The sequence below is a fragment of the Scardinius erythrophthalmus genome (genome assembly GCF_964197995.2).
Source record: "Scardinius erythrophthalmus genome assembly, chromosome: 8".
NCBI classification, from domain to species: Eukaryota; Metazoa; Chordata; class Actinopteri; order Cypriniformes; family Leuciscidae; genus Scardinius; species Scardinius erythrophthalmus.
Window position 1 is genome coordinate 40,343,247 of NC_138228.1, and position 23,399 is coordinate 40,366,645.

Below are 23,399 nucleotides of genomic sequence, written 5' to 3' on the forward strand. Positions count from 1 at the left end.
TTATTTAGTACTCTTTCCACCACTGTTTAAAATGCACTGTTGCATATCACATACCACTGGTAGGACTTTTTCTTCTCACATAATAAAATGGTAATTACTGTGTGATTTATTGTTGAAGGCAGTGAATGTTACAGAAGTGGTGCTTTGATGTCTCTAATGTTGTTGATTTATGGGTGAATGTAGAAAAAGGGAGGAGTTGAAGCACGCTAAAACTGCTGCTAAAATCTTTATTAGACATTAGACACTTCACATTTCTCTTGGAGTTGAAACAGCCATGCTGCACATTTTCTCCTGTTTTTTTTTTTTTTTTATGGGGGATTCAGAGCAGATCTGGGCAGGATTATGGTTATTGTAGTAGGCGATGAAGAGTTAAGTTGGATGAGGAACGTGAGTTGTATCACTCATCGGCCGTGTCTGTGTGTGTGTATGTACATGTGTGGATCTCCGGTTTCTTTGTGTTAGTATATTGGCACCCTGGACTGTTTGTTCCAGCGTGTTTTGTATCATTATTAGAGGTATTCTATTATGTTAGGGAAATCAGGAGAGCGGAAAATGGTCTTTGCTCTTTTTGGTCCGTTGTTTTAGTACAAACACCCGTTTTCACTAGACTTCCTCTTTTATCTTTTTAGCTTTTATCTTTCTCTCTTTGATTCTGTCTGTTCGCCTCTCCCTCTAATTGTCTTTATTTCCACATTTTTCACAATAAATGTAATTAATAAAACATTTTGTTGTTGTTTTTGATTATAATATTTTAATACATCAACCTTTTATGGCTCATATACTGTAGTATGATATAGTGAGAATATGGAGCTCATTCTCAAGGAGGAAAAAAATACCTCACATTAATTCAGAGGCTCAAACTGAGCAAAACAGCAATTTGGTCCAGTTGTTGATATTTATATGGGCAAAAAATGTTGTCTATGAAAAAAAGTAAACCCAAGTTCCTTCAATCAGTAAGTGTTCATCTTGAAATCACCAGCACTCTGGCATTGTGTTGGTGACTTTTGCCAACTCACATTTTCTTCAAAACCTCTAAAACGTATTTCATCTTCTTTAGTTCTACAACACTTCTCCAACCCCCAACTTTGTCTTATGCTTTTGTTCTTCTTTCAGTAACTACAGTATTTGTTAGCAGTAATTTAGTCACTAATGGCTCTGCTCACTTTTTTGTGCCATCCTCTCTTTCGTGTTAATTGAGTAGAATGGAAGTGTTGACAAAGTTCTGGATGTGTCAGCATCACTAAGCTTAGCTCAGGTCCAGTTCCAGAATTAAATCACTCAAGGTGCTTCTGAAATTAGTGAGGATGCTCTAGTAAAGTGCAGATGTAATGTGTAAGCAACGGCTCCACCTCAACAAGAATAGCAATGTACAGTGAGATATTTACAATTACAAGTCATTACTTTTAGAAATAATTGGAATTAAAAAAAAAAAATATATGAAAATGTGAATATTTTTCTATAAAACTATTAACTGCATTTACATAGCTTAATGTGTCTCTATTTTGACATATTTTTGTCCTGTGCTGTGGTTATCATGATGTCAAACATTGCAATTTAGAGAGTGAGTCCAGCATTAATATGTAGATGTCACTTCCGAAACTTTGCAGCGGGTAATTGGCCGTCAGTCCCTTCCTACTCTTGGTGGGCCACTGTCCTTCAGAGTTCAGCTCCAACCCCAATTAAACACGCCTGATCCAGTTAATCAAGGTTTTAGGCATACTAGAATCTTCCAGGCAGGTGTGTTGAGTCAAGTTGGAGCTAAACTCAGCAGGACAGTGGCCATCCAAGACCGAGTTTGGACAACTTTTATTCAAACACTGAAAGAAAGCTTGCAAAGACCGCTCCCTTTATAATCACTGCAATCTGACAAAGTTCCATTATAATCAATGAAGTTGTCTACACTGCACAATGAATCTCTTACTTATATCGTGTCTACCCTTTGTGAATGAGAGGATTCGCAAGCATGCAGAACTTAGTGAACCAAAACTTCAGCGTTTTGACCAGTGAGTGGATTCTGACTAAATTAAACGCCTCTGATTGGCCATTGTGTTCAGGAGATCAATAAACATGTCCGTGATTGGCTACATTGCTCACCGCTGCAAAAACACTCCTGCTCTTGCTCAAGCACCGATGTAGAACCGGGCCTGGCTTAGCTCATCCTTGTGATGAAGTTCCAAACCTGCTTGCTGTACCGAGAGATAAGGAAACACATTTTAGCACTTTAGCACATCGCTAGTTCAGAGAGAGAGCGCTCTTGCATTCTTTCTTTCATTCTCTATCAGTTTGGTAAACCAATACCTGCAGCGTACTTGGTCGTTTCGCAATGTTACCCAATGTGTTTGCTTTGGAGGTGGACCACGGTGTGACCAGTTGTGATCAGGGCCATGTGGAGATGACATGGCACAAGCTGAAGGAGGTTTGATCCAGTTACTTTCTGAGTGGACCTACTCAGAGGTCCCATATGCCCTTGCAGCAAAACAATCAAGGAAATATGGCACTTTTACTTATGTACAACCATGATGTAGCTCTGAAAGTATGAAATAAACTTCCAAAACCAATCGTAAACCTTAGTTTAGTACCGTCTAAATATACCCATCACAGCATTTATAGCACAGCATTTATAGTCATCTATATAAGTATAGTTTTCTAGTTAGGTCTGTTGAGGAATTGACCAATGTTTTACTGAACTGGCTTCATGTGGCGGGCTTCCCTGTGTTCAGAAAGAGTGACAGTGTTGGCTTGTTAAAAAGTCACATGGATAAGTGCCAAATTGCTGAAAAAGTTTATTCCTTTCATATTTGTGGAGGGGCAATTAGGGGAGACAGAAAAAAATAGACAAAAAAAGGGTTTACCACGGTTTTAGAAAATTGTCACTGAAACATGAGCTACAGAACAAAAGCACGTGCACACACACGTGCTCAACCACCATAGAGGAGGTCAGACCATTGTTGGATGGTACATCTCAGATGATTGCCTAAAACTGTCCAAATTGCTCCTTTCCCCCCTGCGTAGCACCACATGCTGCTCCTAAACAGTACTGATAATGATTTTTTTATTTTTTTTTTGCACATTACTGTGGGCTGCCTGGAAATGGGGAATAATTATAGTGTCACAATACTAAAATAAATGTAATCATTCTGAAATATGCTTTATTTATTATGCATTTTTTCTTTTCTTTTCCTTTCAGGGTAAAATGTGACCCAGACATTGCTTGACTTTTTTTTTTTGTAAGATTCACCTAAACCCGACACCTATGGTATATTAATATGGTGGTCAGTGTGATATTGCCATCTGATACCAGCACTGTATCATGTACAGATACAGTACTTAAAGTAAGGGGCATTATGTACTTTATTTGTTGTTCTGAATACTTTCAAAACAACTTTTAAATACTTTTGAATACTTCCCCACCAAACATTTTTTTTAAGGATTAATTTAATCAGATTTCTTCCTGGCCCTCATTCTCATTTCCTTTTGTTGATGGGTGACACATCTTTTTAACCCACATAAATAACAGAAAACATGTAAGGATTGGCCCTGCGGCTACAAAATACATGTGTTGTTTTTTGAGGCAACTCATAATAAAATCCTTAACAAACTTTAGCGACAGGTTTAGCTGTTTACTTTTCAAAGTGTTGATTAATTGTAATGATGTAAACTATATTAAAGAATCATGATGCATATTTTGTCGTGGGGTGAATTATGAAAAAGTACAAAAAATTGCAATTAAAAAATGTAATATGTAAATATAAATATATAATAAACGTAATACAATAAATATGATAAATGATAAATATAATATAAGCAAGCTGGGACGCTGAAATTTGGTTGGTCATTTTAAATTAGAGAAAAAAAATTCTGGTAACATGACTGAATAATTCATATTGAAGAATGCTGTCAACAAATATATTTATGTCAATATTAAGAAACTGAAATTAAATTTAAAATTTAAAGTATTTATTTGACTTCCCAACATGCTGTGAAAATGCAGTAATGGGGTTGTAATTACGCAATTAATTGGATAACACTTTATTTTAATTTGTCCTTGTTGCACGTTACATGCATTTACTATAGTAAATTAGGCATAATTAGATGCAATTCACCCTAAACCAAACCCTAATCCTACCCTAACCCTAATGTATGTACATGTAGTTAATAAATATTACTCAGTACTAAAAATAAAGTGTAACCAAAATGAGTTGGGTATGGACAGCACTCTTATTCCATGAATGGTATGTGTCTTATATAACAGGTAAATTCTGTTGGAATAATTGGCAACTTTGTTACAATGGTGTGCGTGTCATTCTCTTGGTTCTGTATAAGGTCCAACTTGCAAGCTTGGCTCTTGTTCATGCTCTCAGCATAATCCTTTTGGGAATTTTCCTAGAACTGAGAGATGTTTACCCCAGTCTGAATGATGAAACTGGGCTGCTAGTCTGTGTGCGGACCACAGTGTGGGGCATCAAATGAATGTTTCTGAACAATGCATGATTTTGCCAGTGCCAGTAAATGGCACAATTGTCAGCTTTGATTTGGCTTTGCACGTTTTGCCCAACTGTGATATTTTTAACATCTGTTTACCTTCTAATGATTTAAGAACAAGTAGATTATTTGCAATCATGACTCAGGCATAGTCACCAAGAGTGTTTTTTAACGTGTTACTGCAGCTTCCAAAAACAGTTTGTCAGATAATTGTTTGGAATTTTTCCTAGAAGCTATTCAAACTGGAAAGCAGATTTAATGTTACAGAACATCTTATAAAGGTGATTTAAAACAAAAAAAGACAATAGGGGTGTAAAAGTTCTTGGTAAAAAAAAAATCTAACGTACATTTCTCCACCCATGGTTCGGCATGCTCTGCGCTCAATCTCAAATCTGACGGCGCATATATAATATGGTTTGTTGAAAATAACACGTAAAACAGACAGACAGAGTTCCGTTAATGTATGTTTCTGTCGATGGATACACATTCTGGCTTCCCAATGTTACAACAGCGATGATAAAAAAAAAATGTGGACAAAACTTTTCCACTTTGTTCAATGCAAGTGTTGTATGCTCGAATGTGACAGTCCGAATACGACAGTCATTTATGCTGTCATCACCCGGGTGTTGATAGCACGCGAGCGCAGGTGAGACCTGAATAGCACACGTTGCTATCTGTGTTTTAACTAAACTCATTTAAGCCTTGCCGATTTAAACATTAGAGAGCCAGAAGACTCGAATGAGACCTAAACCTGTGTCTCTGACAGCACCCAAATATTGAGTCCTCTTTCAAGTCTTACACTTCAACGTAAAAATTCACACAAAAATGATGTCAACATGCCCGTCTTGATGAGTATCCTAGCAAACATAGTTGGTTACATCTTAAGCGAACGTAAACGATCGAGAAAGACAACTCATGTGTACAGTACCAATATATTAGATCTGTGCATCAGGTCTTAAAGTGACAGTAGGCTAATATTCCTGCTGTCTGTGTTTTTAATGTTAGTCAAACAAAAAAGACAAGGCAATTACTCACTTCTCTTGACTTTTGTAACTTTAATAAGGTTTAATCTTTAATTTAGACATTCAAATATGCAATGTTATTTTACATTTGATTATTACATTTCTGTTCCTAAAACTAATGTTAGGCCTACCTGAGAAACCTAAAAAGCACAGTTTATTTTATTTATATCTTTTCTCTATTTTATTTATTTGTGCTGTTGCTTGTAGTTAGATTATTTGTTCTTATTTTCTTCATTTTTATTTGACAGTAGTTTTTTTTTCCTTGAACATAGCACATATCGAACCGTACCAATGCAGTAACACTAAAACCGTGATTCAAACCGAACCATGAGTAATTTGAACCGTTACACCCCTAATAGACACTATGAGTACTGTAACACCATGTCTGTTTTGGAGCTCGACAGCCCCAGTCCCTTTTTATTGTCATTATATAAAAAGGGTAGCACTTTATTTGACAGTCCTGTAAAATAAATGATGTACTTATTACAGTAATTACAATAAATGAGTAATATCTAGGTACCTAACCTAACTCCTAAACCTAACCTTAAACCCTGTAGTTACCTTAAATAACCCAGTTTCTCCTTAGGTAGGTACACTGTAAGTACACTGTAAGTACATTTACGTACACATACACGCCCCAGGTTGTTGTTCTAATTAGTTCAGTTTAGTTCAGCTGACTCTTAACTGAGTCAAACAGAGGAACAAATCAATCTCTGTAATTCACAATCTAAAAGCCTTAGTCTGGAAATTACAGAACAGTGCTGAGGCAGATCTCCTCGCCCTCCATCACTCACCCTGCCCTCCTTAGACAAGCATTATTTCCTGTTGTTTTAAAACAAAACTAGGTATGTTTACATCAAAGTCCTCTTCAGGCAAGTCATTTCACTTGCCATCATTGAAACGCCTCTCGGCAGCTATTTCAGTCGTGCAAGTGCAGCTCCTGTCTCTTTGAATGGGGAAACATTAAATTCTCCAAAACTGTTCTCTAAGCTTGCGATTAAATTTCATATTTGAAATCACCAATGAAATCTGACATCAACCGTCCCATAAATTTTGTTTAAAATGCTCAACTCATTACAAAAAAAACTGCATTCCGGCTGGAGCAGCCAAAGCTCATGCGCAGTCTTAAGCACACGTCTCAGAACACTGACTGTTTCTATAGCAAAAGTGACGCAATAACTTTATCAATTGGTGATTGGCTCTTTTACTTAGAAGGCGGGACTTATTCCACCATATTGCTCGTTGTACTTTCCCCCATTCATAGTAATACGAGTCTTTGGTTTACTTGCATTGATTTTCGTCAGTCAGAATTAGTCCAGTCCGATTTCAGACTTGAAATGCTATTTCATGCATACTGAGTTTTTTACACTGTTAAAGAGTTGGATTCCCATGTTAAACATGGACAAAGTTTCAAAAATTAAATTGTACGTTTGAAGGAGTATTTCTGTGGCAAAAATACTCCTTCCGGTTTGTCACAAGTTTCGGAAAGTTTTTTTTCGAGTATGGGCCTGTGTGACGTCAGATGGGGCGGAATTTCCTTATACGGGTCCTAAGGGCACTTCTCACTCGCGGGCGCGCGCGCACCCGTAGACCAGAGCGAGAGAGCGAAAGCAGTACGCCCAGCAAAGCGCTGTGCTCAGCTTTAGGGAAGTCAGTGTCACCAAAGAAGTGGGTTTTTGGTTGCCAGGGCAAGACAACCCTGCACAGATTCACAAAGAACCCAGCGTTAAGGGACCAGTGGATGGAGTTTGTTTTTCCAGAGCATCAACGGAGTTGTGCAAGTGTTCTTGTTTGTTCCCTGCATTTCGACGATGATTGTTTTATAAACAAGGCCCAGTTCAACGCCGGATTTGCAGATCGTCTAATGCTTAAGGATGGAGCAGTCCCAACGATAAAGGTTCACGGTCGTGCGTTGGAACCGCAGGTGGTGAGTAAAACTGCTTCAAATGTCTGTGTGTTGTTAGCTATCGGCGGCGCGTCAGCACAGCAAGTAAACAGTGAACAGCGCTCGTGATTCTTTAGCTCCGCCCACACGGCACGCCTCCAGCCACTCGTTTTTTTTTCCGGAAAGACTCGGTACAGCCTATCTTTCTTTGATAAATATAATAAAACTAAAGACTTTTTGGAGATATGAAGGATGCAATACTACTCTATAGGTACTCAAGATTAACATGAGATTGACTGAAACTGAGTGTTTCACCCCCCCTTTAATACTTCTACTTCTACTTTCCTTCTGATCTACGTTTTTAACAGCAAAAACGCATTCTGTGTGAACCAGCATAATACCCAGTTGGGGTGTCAAAAGTACTGCTTTGGTACCAAATCAATACTGCAATAAAAATGCAACATTATCAATCTTTCTATAGTATTATTAGTTGACCGACAGAAGGCTGTCTGTCTGGCAGTCGGCTGCTTTCAGATGCAGCATGCGTACTGTATTTGTGTACGTGAACTCACTAGGTTTTAGAACATAGCCATTAATTCTGTTTTGCTCAAATTTCAGTCCAGTTAAACTTAAAAGAGTGTGAGGTATTTTCACATGAAATTTGGCTAATGGCTTTAGCACAATAATTTTGAATGAAAGTGATCTCATTAGGCCAAACATAAATTTGTGGTGGTGGTAAGCAAAGATTACAGTAAAATGAAGTGTGTTGGCTTATTGAGTCAGAGCTCAGCCCGATGTCTACGGGACAGAATTGGCTGGCCAAGGCTTTTCTTGGCACTCTTGACTTGATCTCTGGTCCAAAGCTCGTATCAGATTTAAACACAACCAGATGTTTGCGTATGCACTCAACCTGTAAAATTCGCATGCGTATGCCAAAAATCGGAATCCCTCATTCTGTTTGAATAGAAACTGCACCTCATCATTTACTTCCTTTTTATTGTTACAGGCTAAATCTTGTCTGTCTGTGTTTTCTCTGTCCTAATATCATAACTTTACTGTTGAAATTGTAAATTTTGTGTTTGAGTTTAGGATACTAGAAGGATTTTTAAAGGCCCTATGTAAAGATAATGTAAAGAATGACCAAGAATATATTTTTGAAGATGTGCCTCTAAGGCTGCGTTCAGACAGCAGGCAAATGTGGCCCAAGTCTTATTTTTGTTTTTGTTCATATGTGTTTTTTGCCATGACAGTGTGAACGGCACAAACCACATGGAATCTGATCTTTTAGGGCCACTTTCATATGTGGTCCTAAATCTGATTCAGGTCAGATGTTTTGTAATACGACCTCTGTCTGAACGGTCAGAATTCATGTGACTTTTATGTCACATTTATGTCACATTTTTAGTTAAATGTTCTCCGTGTTTACTTCCTTGTGACAGCGTGTGGACTGATGTCCTTTTATCGTTCTTTTGCGCATGTGCACATGATCGGTTCACACTGGAATCTTATATTGGCCACATTTAAAACAACAATGTGAACAGCTATTCAAAACAAAACGGATCTGAGCAATAAATTGCACGCGGTGTGAACATAGCCTATAGATTCAATGAAAAGGTCCCTTTTGCATGTAAAATGAGTAACAGCGATTAAAGGAATTAAAGCAAAATTGTACTTCTGATTAAATGACCACAACACACCATTAAAACAGCACTGTTTTATTGTGGAGAGCTCATACACTACAATCAACACCTAATGTTTTTCCGGTTACACTGTTTTTGTTTTGTATGTAAATGCCTTTATTGGCACGTTGGCTTATTATTATAGTTAGACAGCCACTATCACATAACAGCAGGCCAACTTGCGTCATACTGATAATTATTTAAGTGACTCAAGAGCAAGCATATAGGCGTGCTTTGGTTTTCCATTGATATAGCAGCCAACATGAATAATAAATAATTACCACTGTCTTACCTAATTCAGCAAAATCCAACTCTCGAACCTGACATCATACAGTACGGTCATATACTGTACTGTAGTCACCACCACCAGAGCGGCAGGGATATTATCTAGTGGAGAGAATTGTGCAGGGGAATTGTTTGGTTTGCTGGTTTTATTTTGACCAAGTCAAGTTCACTGCAGACTAGTTTAGAGTTGATTGAGATTGACACACAAGTCAATGATGTGACAATTTTTTGTCTGTTTTATTCAGGGTCATTATAGTTAACTTAAAAAAAATCATTATCTGAAATAAAATAAACATTAATTGAAATAAAAGATAAAAAACTATTATTTATTTATTTATTTATTTTAATAATCATATTTTAATGTATTTTAATTTACTAAAATAACTAAAACAAAAATGAATAAAAACTATATGGGAGTAATTAAAAACAACATATTGTAAATGACAAAAGCACAAAATTACTAAAAATTAAAAATTAAAAAAATTAAAATAAAAAAATAAATAAAACAGCCAGGCTGTCACGTTTAGTTGTGGGTTTTGTTTCATGTTCATGTCTTTTATTTTGAAGTTTTGTTCCTGGTTTCTTGTCATGTGACTTCTTTGCCCTCATGTGATCATGTTCTGTGCTTCCCCAGTCTTATGCGTCAGGTTCTGATTGGTTCCCTTGTTTCATGATCTTATTGGTTCTTTGTTTAAGGTCTAGCTTTCTATAACAAACTCACTGAAGGCGAGTATAAAGATCCCATGTGCAGTTTATTTAAATCCTATTGTGAACAGATACAAAATGACTTAGCTTTACTTGATAAACTAAACTTGAACATGAACATGAAACATAAAACTCACCAACAGAGGTTACAGGGAACAAAGCTAGACAAGAGACAATGGAAACGTATACGGTGGCAGAGAGAGCTCAACGCGCTGTGACTGAAGAAAACACATGCAAATAGAAAAAACACCCACGAATGAAGAAAACATCTTCATCAGTTTTACGACACACGTGTGCTCCAAATATTCACAACACAACCAAATACAGAAACGCGCTGCAAATAGCACAGACCACAACGGAAATGTTTCCAGGGGACCCCAATAAGTGACGAACCCGGCTGGGACGTGCTTATTGCTCAGTGTATACTTTTTATTTTATTTATTTTTTTACGCAAAACATACAGAGATGACATGTTTATGACATACAACTTTGTATACAATATAAAAAATGTATTAGAGTTATCAAAGTACTGAAAACTAAAAAGTATGGTTATGTTGTGAACTTTTGCAGCGCGTTTCTATTTGCATGTGTTATACACATGGACTAAACAACAAGAATAACCTGAACCCAGTGAAACAATAAAAACATGACACATGAAACAAATAAGACTAGGGAAGCACAATACATGATTACATGAGTGCAAGGAAGTCCCATGACAAGAAACCAGGAACAAAAACTTCAAAATAAAAGACATGAAACTTACAGGCGCAGCGAATCTATAAGCGGCGTAACTCGTAACAAAACAAAAGAGTGAGAAATAAAACATAAGAAATAAATGAAACAGTGTTTACAATACACAACCAACAATGAACAGACAGAACTGAGGGCAATGCATACAAAGCAAACTAATGAACTAAACAAGGAACAGGTGAATGAAATCAATGAAACAATAAGTAACCATGACAACAAATGAAAACATGCTTAGTAACCAAGACAACGAAAAGGGAACATGTGAATAATGAGAAACAAACTTAAAGTCCATGAAAACTAAACAAAAAACAAAACTGAACGTGACAGACATAGTATCTCTGTGATACTAAAAAAAAAAAAACCCACTGGTTTTATTTATTTATTCGTTCATTTTTGGTTGCCCGATCTTTATCTGTCGTCACATTCAGTACAGAATTAATTCAGAATTTGTTGTGCTTGTTCATGCCCAATGAGCTAAAAAAAATCATTTATTTTCCCATGGCACTGTACATTTAAGAGCATTTTATTACAGTGTAGACAAATGCAGATGTTCAAAAACTGTTAATGGGTCCAAACATAATGTTTAATGATTTGTTTACCCTTATGTGTAATGGACAAACTGTTTCTTAAGACCCACTGTTCTGTCATAATGGAGCTAGATCAGTCTGTATATTAATATCAGAAGCTGTTTTTGACTTTTCACATCCTGATTCTGACACATTCGTACTACATCATTATATACAAATCTTTTGTTTTCAAATGGGAATTCAATTGCTGATGCCAATGACAATTTATTGTCTCCCCCTTTCAGTTTGATTTAGTTTTTGCTTTGAGTCACATGTTCTGAATCAGATCCACATATTAGTTTAAAATAGGAATGAAAAATAGTGTTTAGATGTGCTTACAGCCACAGCCAGACTCACACCCATTGTGCAAGACGTAATGTAGTCCCTGTTGTGCACGTTTCTTAAAAATCCATCATCATGATGGTATTTTACTCTATTTCTGAACCTTTCTTGATATTTTAAAATATTGTTTATTGCGCTACATGTCCTGTATTGTGGCCAATCGTTTTGTCACAGTTTTCTTGTTTTATATGCAACTTTTTATCTGTTGTTTATCTCAAATGTACAATGGTGGATGGTATACTTTGTACCTGGTAATCATTCAGTATGATCTCTGTATCATTTTACTATAGTACGTTTTTGAAATGGTTAAAAATAATCTTCATTATATCATCAATAAGTGATCAACATCGGCAACAATAAGATAACAGCTTACTAGTTAATGTCCATAGTTTAAAATGAATGGTCATTGAGAAGTCATTATAATTTGCTGATTCTGTGCTCAATAGTTCTTATTTTTACTATTCTTCTATTATTATTCATCTTATTATAAATGTTTTATATCTGTTGTGCTGCTACATTTATTTTTCTTCTCAGGATTCATTCTCAGGATTCAACAGCATTTGTTTGAAATCTTTTGTAACATTATAAATGTCTTTACTGTCAGTTTTGATGCATTCTGGTTAAATTAAAGTAAAAAAAAAAAAAAAAACTTTTGAACAGTATCTTACACATTCATATATTATTATTTGTCTTATTGAACACTGTTTGGTTGCCACTCAACTTGGATTTTTGATTTTAAATTACAATCCGTTTTACATGTACTTCTCATGTACAGGTCCAGGCCCGCGGGGCGCTGCAGTATCTGGTGTCTCTGTTAGCGAGTATGGAGCACAGCGCCCATCACACACTACTGCTGGAAATCCGCTGCCTGACCGATCGCTACACCTCCATCCTGGGCGGCGGAGGAAAAGACATCTACCGCATGAGCAACAGTTTCACCGCCATCGCTCGACTGCTGGGACGCAAGCTGGAGGCTGATAGTAAACTGAGCAGGTACACACACACACACACACTTGCTTTGATTTCCTGAATAGCCTTGACATGTTCCAGAATTCGTTTTTGAAACCACACGGCTGATTCGTTTTATTGCTGTAATTGACATTTTATTATGATGGAGTAACTTCTGTTTTAAAGCTCCTTAATCCACAGACCTTTGTCTGCTTGTCAACACTCGCCATTGCAAAATTCTTCAGATAATCAGCGTTTTGGCAGTTTCACTGCTTAAAGAACGATGAGGTAAAGAGTTGTACTTCAGATTGAAGCATTTTGTCCATTTCTCTTTTTCATATCTGCTCTCTTGAGGAAAAATTAGCTGCGAAAGATTAATGACCGAGAAAGATACATTTACAGAATGAAATATGGCATAAAGGTATTTTGTAAATAAAATGGACAGGATAGAAAATCCTTTCTCTACTTTTCCTAGTCTTTCTCCCTGTGTTCTTGCTTATCTACTTTTTGAAAGGATTTTAAAATCTTGATTTATCTGAAAATTACCTTTAGAACTAGAACTATAGAAGTAGTTTTTATTGCATATACTGTATGTGTCTTTCCAGTCTAGTTTAACTAGTTATACCTACCTATCAATTTAAGTGTGTTCTGATTGTTCAATGACGTAAGTCTGCAGTTCGATATTTTTGTTTAATGACACTAAACTGCATTCACTCAGTGTTTAGACTACATTAAATTGAAAAATGTAATCTAGCAAGAAAAGTCAATAAGAGGTCTCTATTTAGATTCAGACTCAAACACAGTCTGTTGTGGCTTGTTTATCAGACTGAGCTGTGTTAAAGTAAATATAATGTACACCAGTTCACATTTGGTCACATTTTTTAAGGGCTATATTTCTAAGTAACTTCTTTCTGAGATTGTTTGTGTACATTTTTTGCTGTATGTTTAAAATACCAGGATGATGTGCGTTTTTGTTACAATAGAGTATACTGTATCCCCTTTCACACAGAGCGTTGATCCCAGAAAATTGCCATAGAATTGCTAGAGTGCCTTCTGAGTGAACACAAACACGTCCCACGTCAATCTTGAGATGGGGACCTAGTAACATTGCTGGGATCAGCCCCGGAACACACCCTGTGTGAGCAAAAGGCAGTACCAATGCCGTAAGGGGTGTATTGTCACAATGATGTAGTTTCGTGGGACCCTTTGACCGGGGGTTTTAAATGTAGATTAACGTTCAGGTTGCACCTTAAAAAGAGGAACGTTTGTTCGTCAAGGACGAAAAAATGTCTGCAAAAACGTCACATCCTGATGGCATGTGTCTTTATAGGATCTTTACAGGATGTGTGTGAACGCACAAACAGATTCCAGAAAATCACTGGCAGTGTGAATGAACCAAAATCAAATGATCCCGGGACAAATCCTGGGACACATTATCAGTGTATTTTCTGGGATCTCTGTGTGAAAGGGGCTTGTGTGAGATTCCGTTTCCAATATAATGAGCCATAGCTTCATCTTCAAAGGAACTGACTGCATATCGACTGCAATTTGTCTTTCTTATTTTTTAAAGTTTAGGCATTTTACACGATATTGAGTAAAAAGGTCATTTTTACATTATTGTAATGTACCTTGCGAATGAGCATGTGACGACAATCTAATTTTTAAGTATACTGTACATGCTGTGCAGTATACAGTAAGCAGTGCAGTAGTGTTCTTTATCTTTGTGCATCAGAGGGGAGGAGAAGGTGCAGGATTTGTCCAGGCCGTGTGAAGCCAAGTCTAGTTCTGAGAACCAGCGTCTGCAGGTGAAGATCCAGGCTTTTGATCAGAAGATGGGAGATGAGGAGGAGGTGGAGTCTGAGAGAGAGGACGCGTCTCCTGGTCCTCAGAGATGCCACAGTCTGGGTCAGGCAGCGCGAGACGAGCGCAGAGAGATAAGGTTCAACAGGTGGGCAATACAATGAAAATATAAGTTCAAAATGATTGAAATTTATATTATTACAGTTTCATTCTGCTTTCTTAAGATGGGTTTAAAGTCATGAGCTTAATTACATTTTATGCTATTGACAGTCATGGTTTTATTTTTCTCTTCAGTTTTATACATCTAACTATAAATGTGGGTAGAAAAAAATAGTGTCAGCTTAATAAAAGTAAATATTTCCCAGATATTGTTTTACATATTGCACCTATACTGTATAGACGTGTATTTTATACATGAGAATGTATTGTTGACTTGGGGGATGATAATACTGTATTTGGGGGCCCGTGGCATCAAAAAAGTTTGAAAACCCCTGTGTGTGAACAACACTCGTTTACAAATTAATTATTATAATATCAGATCCTTTATATATAAAAGTTTTAGGGTGTGTTAGGGACCAAATGAACCAAGTGAACCAAACTACAAGTGTGAAAACACACCCTTAAAGTTAATCAGAATCAAAATTGGTCATATTTACTTTCTTAATTGAATTCTTGCAGTGTTTTCATTTCAAATAAATCAAATTTAACAACTTGTTTTCCCTTTGAATCAGCTTTCCTTTTTTGCTGATGTCACAAATCCCTCTTGCTTTTCAATACCTCCCTTCTAACCACTTCTTGTATGCCTCTTTTCAGGATCAGATCAGTTCCAGATGGATAAAAAAAAAATTATTTAATGTTGACAGGTACAGAAGAACAAGCAAACAATTTAATTAAATTATAAAAGCTATGGAAAAGGCAGGAAAATGGTCATGAAAAACTTATTTAAGCTGTGTTTACAATTGGCAGGTTTGGTTTGATTAAGACAAACTCTGGTATGATTGCTCTTTCAGTGCGGTTCATTTGAATAAGTGTGAACGCTGCCATTCGAAACCCTGGTATGCACCAAACAGGCGGGCCGAGAACCACCTCTTCAGGGGTCTCAGTACTCTTCCAAACAATTTCTGGTGCGATTCAACTAAAATATGAATGCAGCACGGACTAACTATCTAAACGAACTAAAAACAGGACGTGATGTCACAAGATGCGACCCTTAAAAGGAGAGAATGCTCAAACACAGCTGGTTCTTCCCTTCATAGGAGTTACGTTGCCCATCACAGTTTGGTACAGGCGTCTGAACTATTGTCTCCTTGCTGCAGATCTTTGTTTTTATTCAATTCAATTCAATTCAATTCAAATTTATTTGTATAGCGCTTTTCACAATACATATTGTTTCAAAGCAGCTTTACAGAAAGTGCATTTCAGAAATGTACATAGAAAAATACAGTTAGTTAATCACGTATTGATTTAGGGCATAAACATATCACCAGCGTCGAGTCGTCTCTTCACAGGCGCCGAGTCGTCTCTGCACGGGTGTTGAAGAATCTGTAGTTTCCATGAGAGGCTGGATACAAACTGGAGCTGACGATCTGTATTTACCTCGGGACTAGCGTCCCGAGATAATAACAGAAAAGCATATGGGAAATAATTAGCGTAGCTGCTGTTCGCAATATTAATGCATTCAATCTGATTCAACTGTAGTATAAAAGGTAAGTATTATGTGAATGCTTGGCTAAAGAGATGCGTCTTTAATCTAGTTTTAAACTGGGACAGCGAGTCTGAGCCTCGAACAATATCAGGAAGGCCATTCCAGAGTTTAGGAGCTAAATGTGAAAACGACCTCCCTCCTTTAGTGGACTTAGATATCCTAGGAATGACCAGAAGCCTCGAATTTAGTGATCTTAAAGAGCGCAATGGATTGTAGGGCGATAGAAGATCCGTTAAATACACGGGAGCTAAACCATTTAGGGCTTTATAAGTCAGTAGCAGTACCTTGTAATTAATACGGAACTTTATAGGTAACCAATGTAGAGACGACAGAATTGGTGTTATATGATCATATTTTCTTGATCTAGTAAGAACTCTAGCGGCTGCATTTTGAGCTAACTGTAGCTTGTTTATTGAGGATGCAGGACAACCAGCTAATAAAGCATTACAGTAATCTAGTCTCGAGGTCATGAATGCATGAACTAACTTTTCAGCATCAGAAACAGATAGCATGTTACGTAGCTTAGCAATGTTTCTAAGGTGGAAAAGGGCTGTTCTTGTAACATATGAAATATGATTTTCAAAAGACAAGTTGCGGTCTAATATAACACCCAGGTCTTTTACTGTAGAGGATAAAGTAACAGGACACCCTTCTAAATTAAAGTTGTATTGTAAGAGATTTTGTGGGCAGTTTTTTGGACTAATAAGTAATACCTCCGTTTTATCTGAATTTAATAGCAGAAAATTACATGTCATCCAGTATTTTATATCTTTAACACACTCTGTTAATTTAGATAATTTATTGTTTTCATCTGGTCGTGATGAAATATATAATTGAGTGTCATCAGCATAACAGTGGAAATTAATTCCATGTTTTCTTATAATATTACCAAGTGGTAGCATATATATTGAGAATAGCAGAGGGCCTAGCACAGATCCTTGCGGTACACCATAGTTTACTGACGTTATCTTCGATTTTTCACCATTTACGCAGACAAAATGGTAACGGTCTGATAAGTACGATCTAAACCAGTTTAATGCCTGTCCCTGAACACCAGTGTAGTTTTGTAGTCGGTCTAAGAGTATTTTGTGATCTATAGTGTCGAACGCAGCACTAAGATCAAGTAAAACTAGTATTGAGATAAAGCCTTGGTCAGAAGCTAAAAGTAAATCATTTGTAATTTTAACGAGCGCAGTTTCTGTGCTATGGTGTGGCCTGAATCCAGACTGAAACTTTTCATAGATATCATTTTCTTGCAAGAAAGAGCACAGTTGAGCGGACACAACTTTTTCTAGTATTTTAGACATAAAAGGTAGATTTGAAATGGGTCTATAATTTGCTAGATTATTATGATCTAATTGTGGTTTCTTAATGAGAGGTTTTATAACTTGTAACTCCTCCTTTCTTTGAAAGATGTTACTCTGAGGAGGTTCAACAGAATTCTGACATGTACTGATAAAAATCACTCTTCACAAACCAAATGATCATTTGCTTATATTATTTTATTCACCAGTGCTTAATAAATGTGTCAAAAAAGACAATAGAAACAAAGTCAGAGATCTTGGAGGTCTTTGTCTCCTCAACAAAGAGTCAATGAGATGAAGAAAACTTATCTCTTGGCATGTCTTGTCTTGGATAAGGTGTGTGACGATGATGAAGTGCTGAAGATGTAATGAGTTTCAGATCCCCAAAGTTATTTGAGAGCGATGCAAAGATTGAGTGCGATGCAATGATAGCAATCCTATAATCCTCCATACGAGAAAAGATCGTTTGAAATGCAGATGCTTAGTGCATAGCTGTCCTCAGTGCCACATAGCTGACCATGTGCAAAGCCATTCACAAAAGCACATGTGGTAAATGAAAAGTCCTTTCTAGAAAGAAATCAAATAACTAATATCAGTGATCTCAAACAAACACAACATCAAAAATAAACCAAACCATACTCACAGTTGAGCAGAAACTCAAAGAGTTCTCAACACAGGACTTAGGATGAGAAAGAAGGTAGCACAAGATCAATCCTGAGATTTCCCTCTACCAAACGAACTGTCTTACTCTATGGTGTCAGTGTTTATATACCCAGTTACCTCCAGGCAATAGCGCCCTCTAACTGTTCCTGTTGTTACTGCCCGTGACTCCAATACATTACAACCAGGTCTTAACAAAAATACTTGAACAAAAATACAAAAAGTACAGAATTACAAAAAGTAACGTTTGTCCGTTACAAACTGCCAACTTGAATATTCTTGGAACATAACCTAAGGATATAGACGAGTTAATAATATTGAGGAGAGGCTCTTCCACTACAGGTAACACTTGTTTCAGTAGTTTAGTTGGTACTGGATCTAATAAACACGTTGTTGGTTTAGATGCAATGATAAGTTTATTTAGCTCTTCCTTTCCTATAGTTGCAAAGCGCTGTAATTGTTCTTGCGGGGTGATAATTGAGGCTGAATCATAAGACACCATTAAAGATTGTACATTTACAATTGTGTTTCTGATGCTTTCTATTTTCTCAGTGAAGAAATTCATAAAATCATTACTACTAAACTTTAACTGAATATTTTGCTCCGGTAATGTCTGTTTATTTGTTAGTCTAGCGACGGTGTTAAATAAAAACCTAGGATTATTTTGGTTGTTTTCTATTAGTTTGCGGAGATGCTCAGCCCTGGCCACTTTTAGGGCCTTTTTATAACGTGACATACTGTCTTTCCATGCGATTCTAAAGACCTCTAAGTTGGTTTGTTTCCATTTACGCTCTAAATTACGAGTTTCTCTCTTTAGAACATGCGTAGCACTGTTGTACCATGGTGCTTTACTTTTCTCTCTAACCTTTTTTAATCTAATTGGTGCAACGATGTCTAATGTACTAGAGAAAATGATGCTCATAGTGCTAGTCATTTCCTCTAGTTCATCTGTTTGTTTGGGTTCACTGAGCAGCTGAGATAGATCAGGTAAGCTATTTGAGAAATTATCTATAGTTGTTGGAAGGATTGTTCTGCCTGGTCGATAACGTGGCGCAACATGACAAATCTCAGCGGTACGTAATATGCAAGTGACCATGTAATGGTCAGTGACTTCATCACTTTGCGGTATAATATCTATATCGGTTGGATTGGTTCCATGTGATATAATTAAATCGAGTGTATGATTAAGACGATGAGTGGGACCAGTTACGTTTTGCTTGACCCCAAAGGAGTTTAATAAATCTGTAAACGCAGTCCCTAACGCATCATTTGAATTATCTACGTGTATGTTAAAATCTCCAACAATTAATGCTTTATCGACATTGACCAAAAGATCTGAGAGAAAGTCTGCAAACTCTTTTAGGAAATCAGCGTAAGGCCCAGGCGGTCTCTATACAGTAGCCAAGGCTAAAGATAATAGGGATTTCTTTCTTACATCTAAGAGAGTAACATTTAGTACAAGTACTTCAAACAAATTAAACCTGTGACCTGTTTTCTGAGTAACAGTAAGAATATCTTTATAGATTATAGCAACACCGCCGCCACGACCAATCAGACGGGGTTCATGCTTATAGGAGTATCCTGATGGAGTAGACTCATTAAGTAGACTCATAAAAATTAATTTTCTCTTTTTATGTGCAAAAGAGAAATACCTGGCACTGTTTAGACCCCTTAACACTTTGAAGGGTTCTCATATGGTAAAAATACCATCATATGTACACACATACAACAAGCACATTTAGCCCAGCACACAACATTGTTTTGGATGTTCGGTAAGTTCCGTCACAAAATATACATAATAAAAGCTGTTTTAAAAAAAATGTATATTTGGTGTTAAAAATGACAGTGTGGATGCTAAGCGAACCAGGACTAAATGTGTTTTCTTTTTTGGTCTGGACCAAAAGAACCAAGAGAACCAAAATACAAGTGTAAGCACACCCTAAGACATAAGTGGGCTTCAGGGAAATACTATAAAACTGCAAAAAAAATATATGTTCTTCATAGTCTATTATAGTATGGTCCTTTTTAACTCACAAAAAAAAGTGAAGTGACTCTGAGTTTTTGTATTTTGAGTTGTGCTGTTCTCTCATGTTCAGGTCAAAGAGTCTGGCTCTTCACGCTGTACGCACACAATCCGTTAACTCTGACAGCAGTCCAGAGGGAGAGGGGTTGGTGGATCTGAGCACAGAACTCAATGTCTGTGAGGCCAGTCCCAGCCCAGAGACTGGTCCTGTCCCCTCAACCCTGCAGGAGAACCACAAAGATCCCACAAAAAATCAACCTGACACCTCTCCAAACAGTGAGGGGCAAAAGGTGGAGGTTGGAGACCCCCGGGAGGGAGATCGACTCTGGGTCCACCTGAGAGACAACATGAAGGAAATCAAAACCTTCTGTGCCGAAATGATCAAACTAATCCCCATACCTGAGCACTGTGTCATTGAAGGTAAACCGTCATATCTAAGAACTATCCACACAGAAACATGTTCAAAAATACCTCACATTCAAGTGTAATGCAGCAGGACAACTCTCTTCTACAACTCACTCTCTTTTAGAAATTACTTATTATTGGAGGCAAAATAGATGTGAATGATTATTCAAGATTGAATTTCATGTCAGCTGCTAATTCTTGTTTTTTGCTGGTTTAGCAACATGAAGAGAACACTTTCCTTGCATATTTTTAGATATGTTAGAAATGTAAACACCAATTACACACTGGGATTGCATGCTGAGTGGTCTAACCTCTTTAGTCAGTTCCCCACTGTTATGGTTATGTTAGCACCAGATACTGCTCTTCACATGCCCAGAAATTTTGTTTGAAATACACATTATCCACATATGAGCTAATTTTTTTCATTAGATTGCAGAGTTTAGTACATGATATTGTTTTTGTACCCTATATTTATATTTGGATGCCAAATTGCACTAAAATTAGCATAAATTGCTCGATAGAAGCTGTTCCATTGTTTGAGTCAATGGCCAAAACATGATTTATAATATTAGCTATGACATTGGCTATTGACCATAATGTAGAACTAACATTTTCTGTAGAGAAAGTTGTCCTTGCCTTGGCAAAACTCTCTGCCACAATAGTTAAGCAATATCACATGAGCAAGAGTGCTGTTTTTTCCGAGCACGATTCCAAATGTGATATTGATTTTATTACACAGGTTAATATTAAATTGGTTCAATTTTAGACACGCTTTTGTCTGTTTTGATATGTTTTGCCAAAGAAAATAGTTCCAAACAAAACTGAATCTGCGTTTTTGAATGAATCGTATGAGTGAAGGATTAATGAATCAGCTGTTTGACTCAATGACTCACTCATTAAGACAGTGACTTACCGCCACTTAATTTCATAACAATCCCGTCAGGAATTCATAAGTCCAGTTGCTTTACAAGCACACCTCTCCTCAATAAGCTGATTTGATGTATCATCTTCACTAGCACATTGCTTGATGAGTTATGCGCTGAAGTTAAGTTAATTAGGTTCAATTCTTTGTTCAAATCCATGAGTATGAACAATAGTAATAGTGATGCTTGCCTTTTCAAACACCACTAATCATCAGCTATCTGTTCATTAAGTGTAATACGCTACAATTAAGCTGTGGGTGGCAGACCCCACAAGCAAAGGGTTGCTTGGCAAAGCGATTTTAACATCTCCCCTGCACTCCCCGGGTCTCTGCCTCACCTTCACATTACTCAACAGCTCTCCCACTGAGAAACAGTAAGATAATGGATCAGTCGGAGACCTGCTGAACTTGCGGGATACACGTGAGTTCGTTTATGTGTGTCAGTTTGAGGGATTCAGTGCAGTCATACTTAACAGATCATGGAAAATAGCTAATGTCAGAAAGTGATTTTGTGAAAGATTTGTTGAGCAGTGTCCTATTATTGGCAGACATCACTAGATAGATCTCTTGTTTTTTACTCTAGTCCTTTTAGCAATTAGTCTCCCTTTTGAAGCGCACAACTATAGCATTCGAATTTGACAGTGAAGAAGCATTTCATTGGTTGGACCCACTGAACAAACATGCCTCTTCGCTACATGAGAAGGTTTTTTGAGTCTTAAGCAGAAGAATGAGAATATATCAAGATGATATACATTTTAGCATCATTATTTTCTGTAAAGCTGCTTTGAAGAAAATTGTGTATTATGAAAAGTGCTATACACATACATTTTACGGGACATAAAGACGTTATTGAAACTTTACTTTAAGCACAATTTATTCATTATTAATGAAGTATTTTTGGCCTTTTTATATAGTTTGACAAGTTATGCTTTAGATCTGCTTTATTGTGGATAAAATGCTTATGATGATTGAACAAAACTGTTGAGTGAAGAATTCAGTGACTTAATCATAAGACGACATTCACTGGTTGCCACCTACTGGTATAGTAATGTTTGAGTCAATAAGAGGAATTAACATCACCACCATATAGCCCAAAATATAGTTTTTATTTTATAAAAATATTGGTGCTTGAGCCATGTCAAAAAAGACAATGTGAACTAAAGCAGTTATTCTGAAAGAGCTGTTTCAGAAACACATCTGGAGAATCAAGGGACTTTAATACCAAACACTATTGTATTACAAGATGGAGCAGTTTATTTTAGGATATTATGTGGTTTTGGGAAGTAGGTCACATTTTTGATGAAGGAATTCATAAGCAATTCATGCTCCTGTGCTTATGTGTGTGTTATACTCCAGACTCCCATCGTGGCTGTGTGGCTAAGCTGTCATTCTCCTGTCCACTGAAAGGACACTACTGCCTCTATGGAAAGTCCTGTTTCTCCCTGTGTAGCTGCCAGCCACACCTCTGGATCCAAATCATGCTTCTGGCACTGCAGGTAACAGTCAGACATGTTGTTTTTGTGGCAAGATGTGTGGGGATGTGTGAGTGTGTTTATCTATATTTGTGAGGGCCAGATGTTCTCACTTAGATAATGAAATATCATGACAACCATTTTATGTGTCCTCACTTCATTAAAAGGCTGATAAATAGGCCAAATCGGGTTCATATTAAAATCTAGTGATCTGCAGAGGTTTCTGTGAGGGTTCTGTTTAAGGGTAGGGGTTAGGTTTGAAAATTATCACTAACCTGATATGAAAACAATGGAAGTCTATGAGATGTTTAGACTAATATAAACAAATGTGTTTGTGTATGTGTCAATGTATCATTGAGGGGAATAAATAACAGTTGTAAATATTATTTGTGGTAGTTGGTAGGCAATTGCTGAGCGGTTAGCAACAGTAAGTCAGCTTTGAAA

The 23,399-nt window shown here is 37.0% G+C and overlaps 1 protein-coding gene across 1 annotated transcript in view; it reads left to right on the forward strand.

Annotated features, from left to right (window-relative positions):
- Positions 1–23,399, forward strand: part of veph1 (ventricular zone expressed PH domain-containing 1) — a gene marked incomplete at its 5' end in the record, with an annotated part of 107,423 nt that overhangs the window by 50,325 nt on the left and 33,699 nt on the right. The window contains 4 exons of the mRNA XM_081372552.1: positions 12,492–12,709; positions 14,397–14,612; positions 20,230–20,576; positions 22,840–22,979. Of these exons, the coding sequence (XP_081228678.1) occupies positions 12,492–12,709; positions 14,397–14,612; positions 20,230–20,576; positions 22,840–22,979 (921 nt within the window). The remainder of the gene's footprint in view (positions 1–12,491; positions 12,710–14,396; positions 14,613–20,229; positions 20,577–22,839; positions 22,980–23,399) is intronic.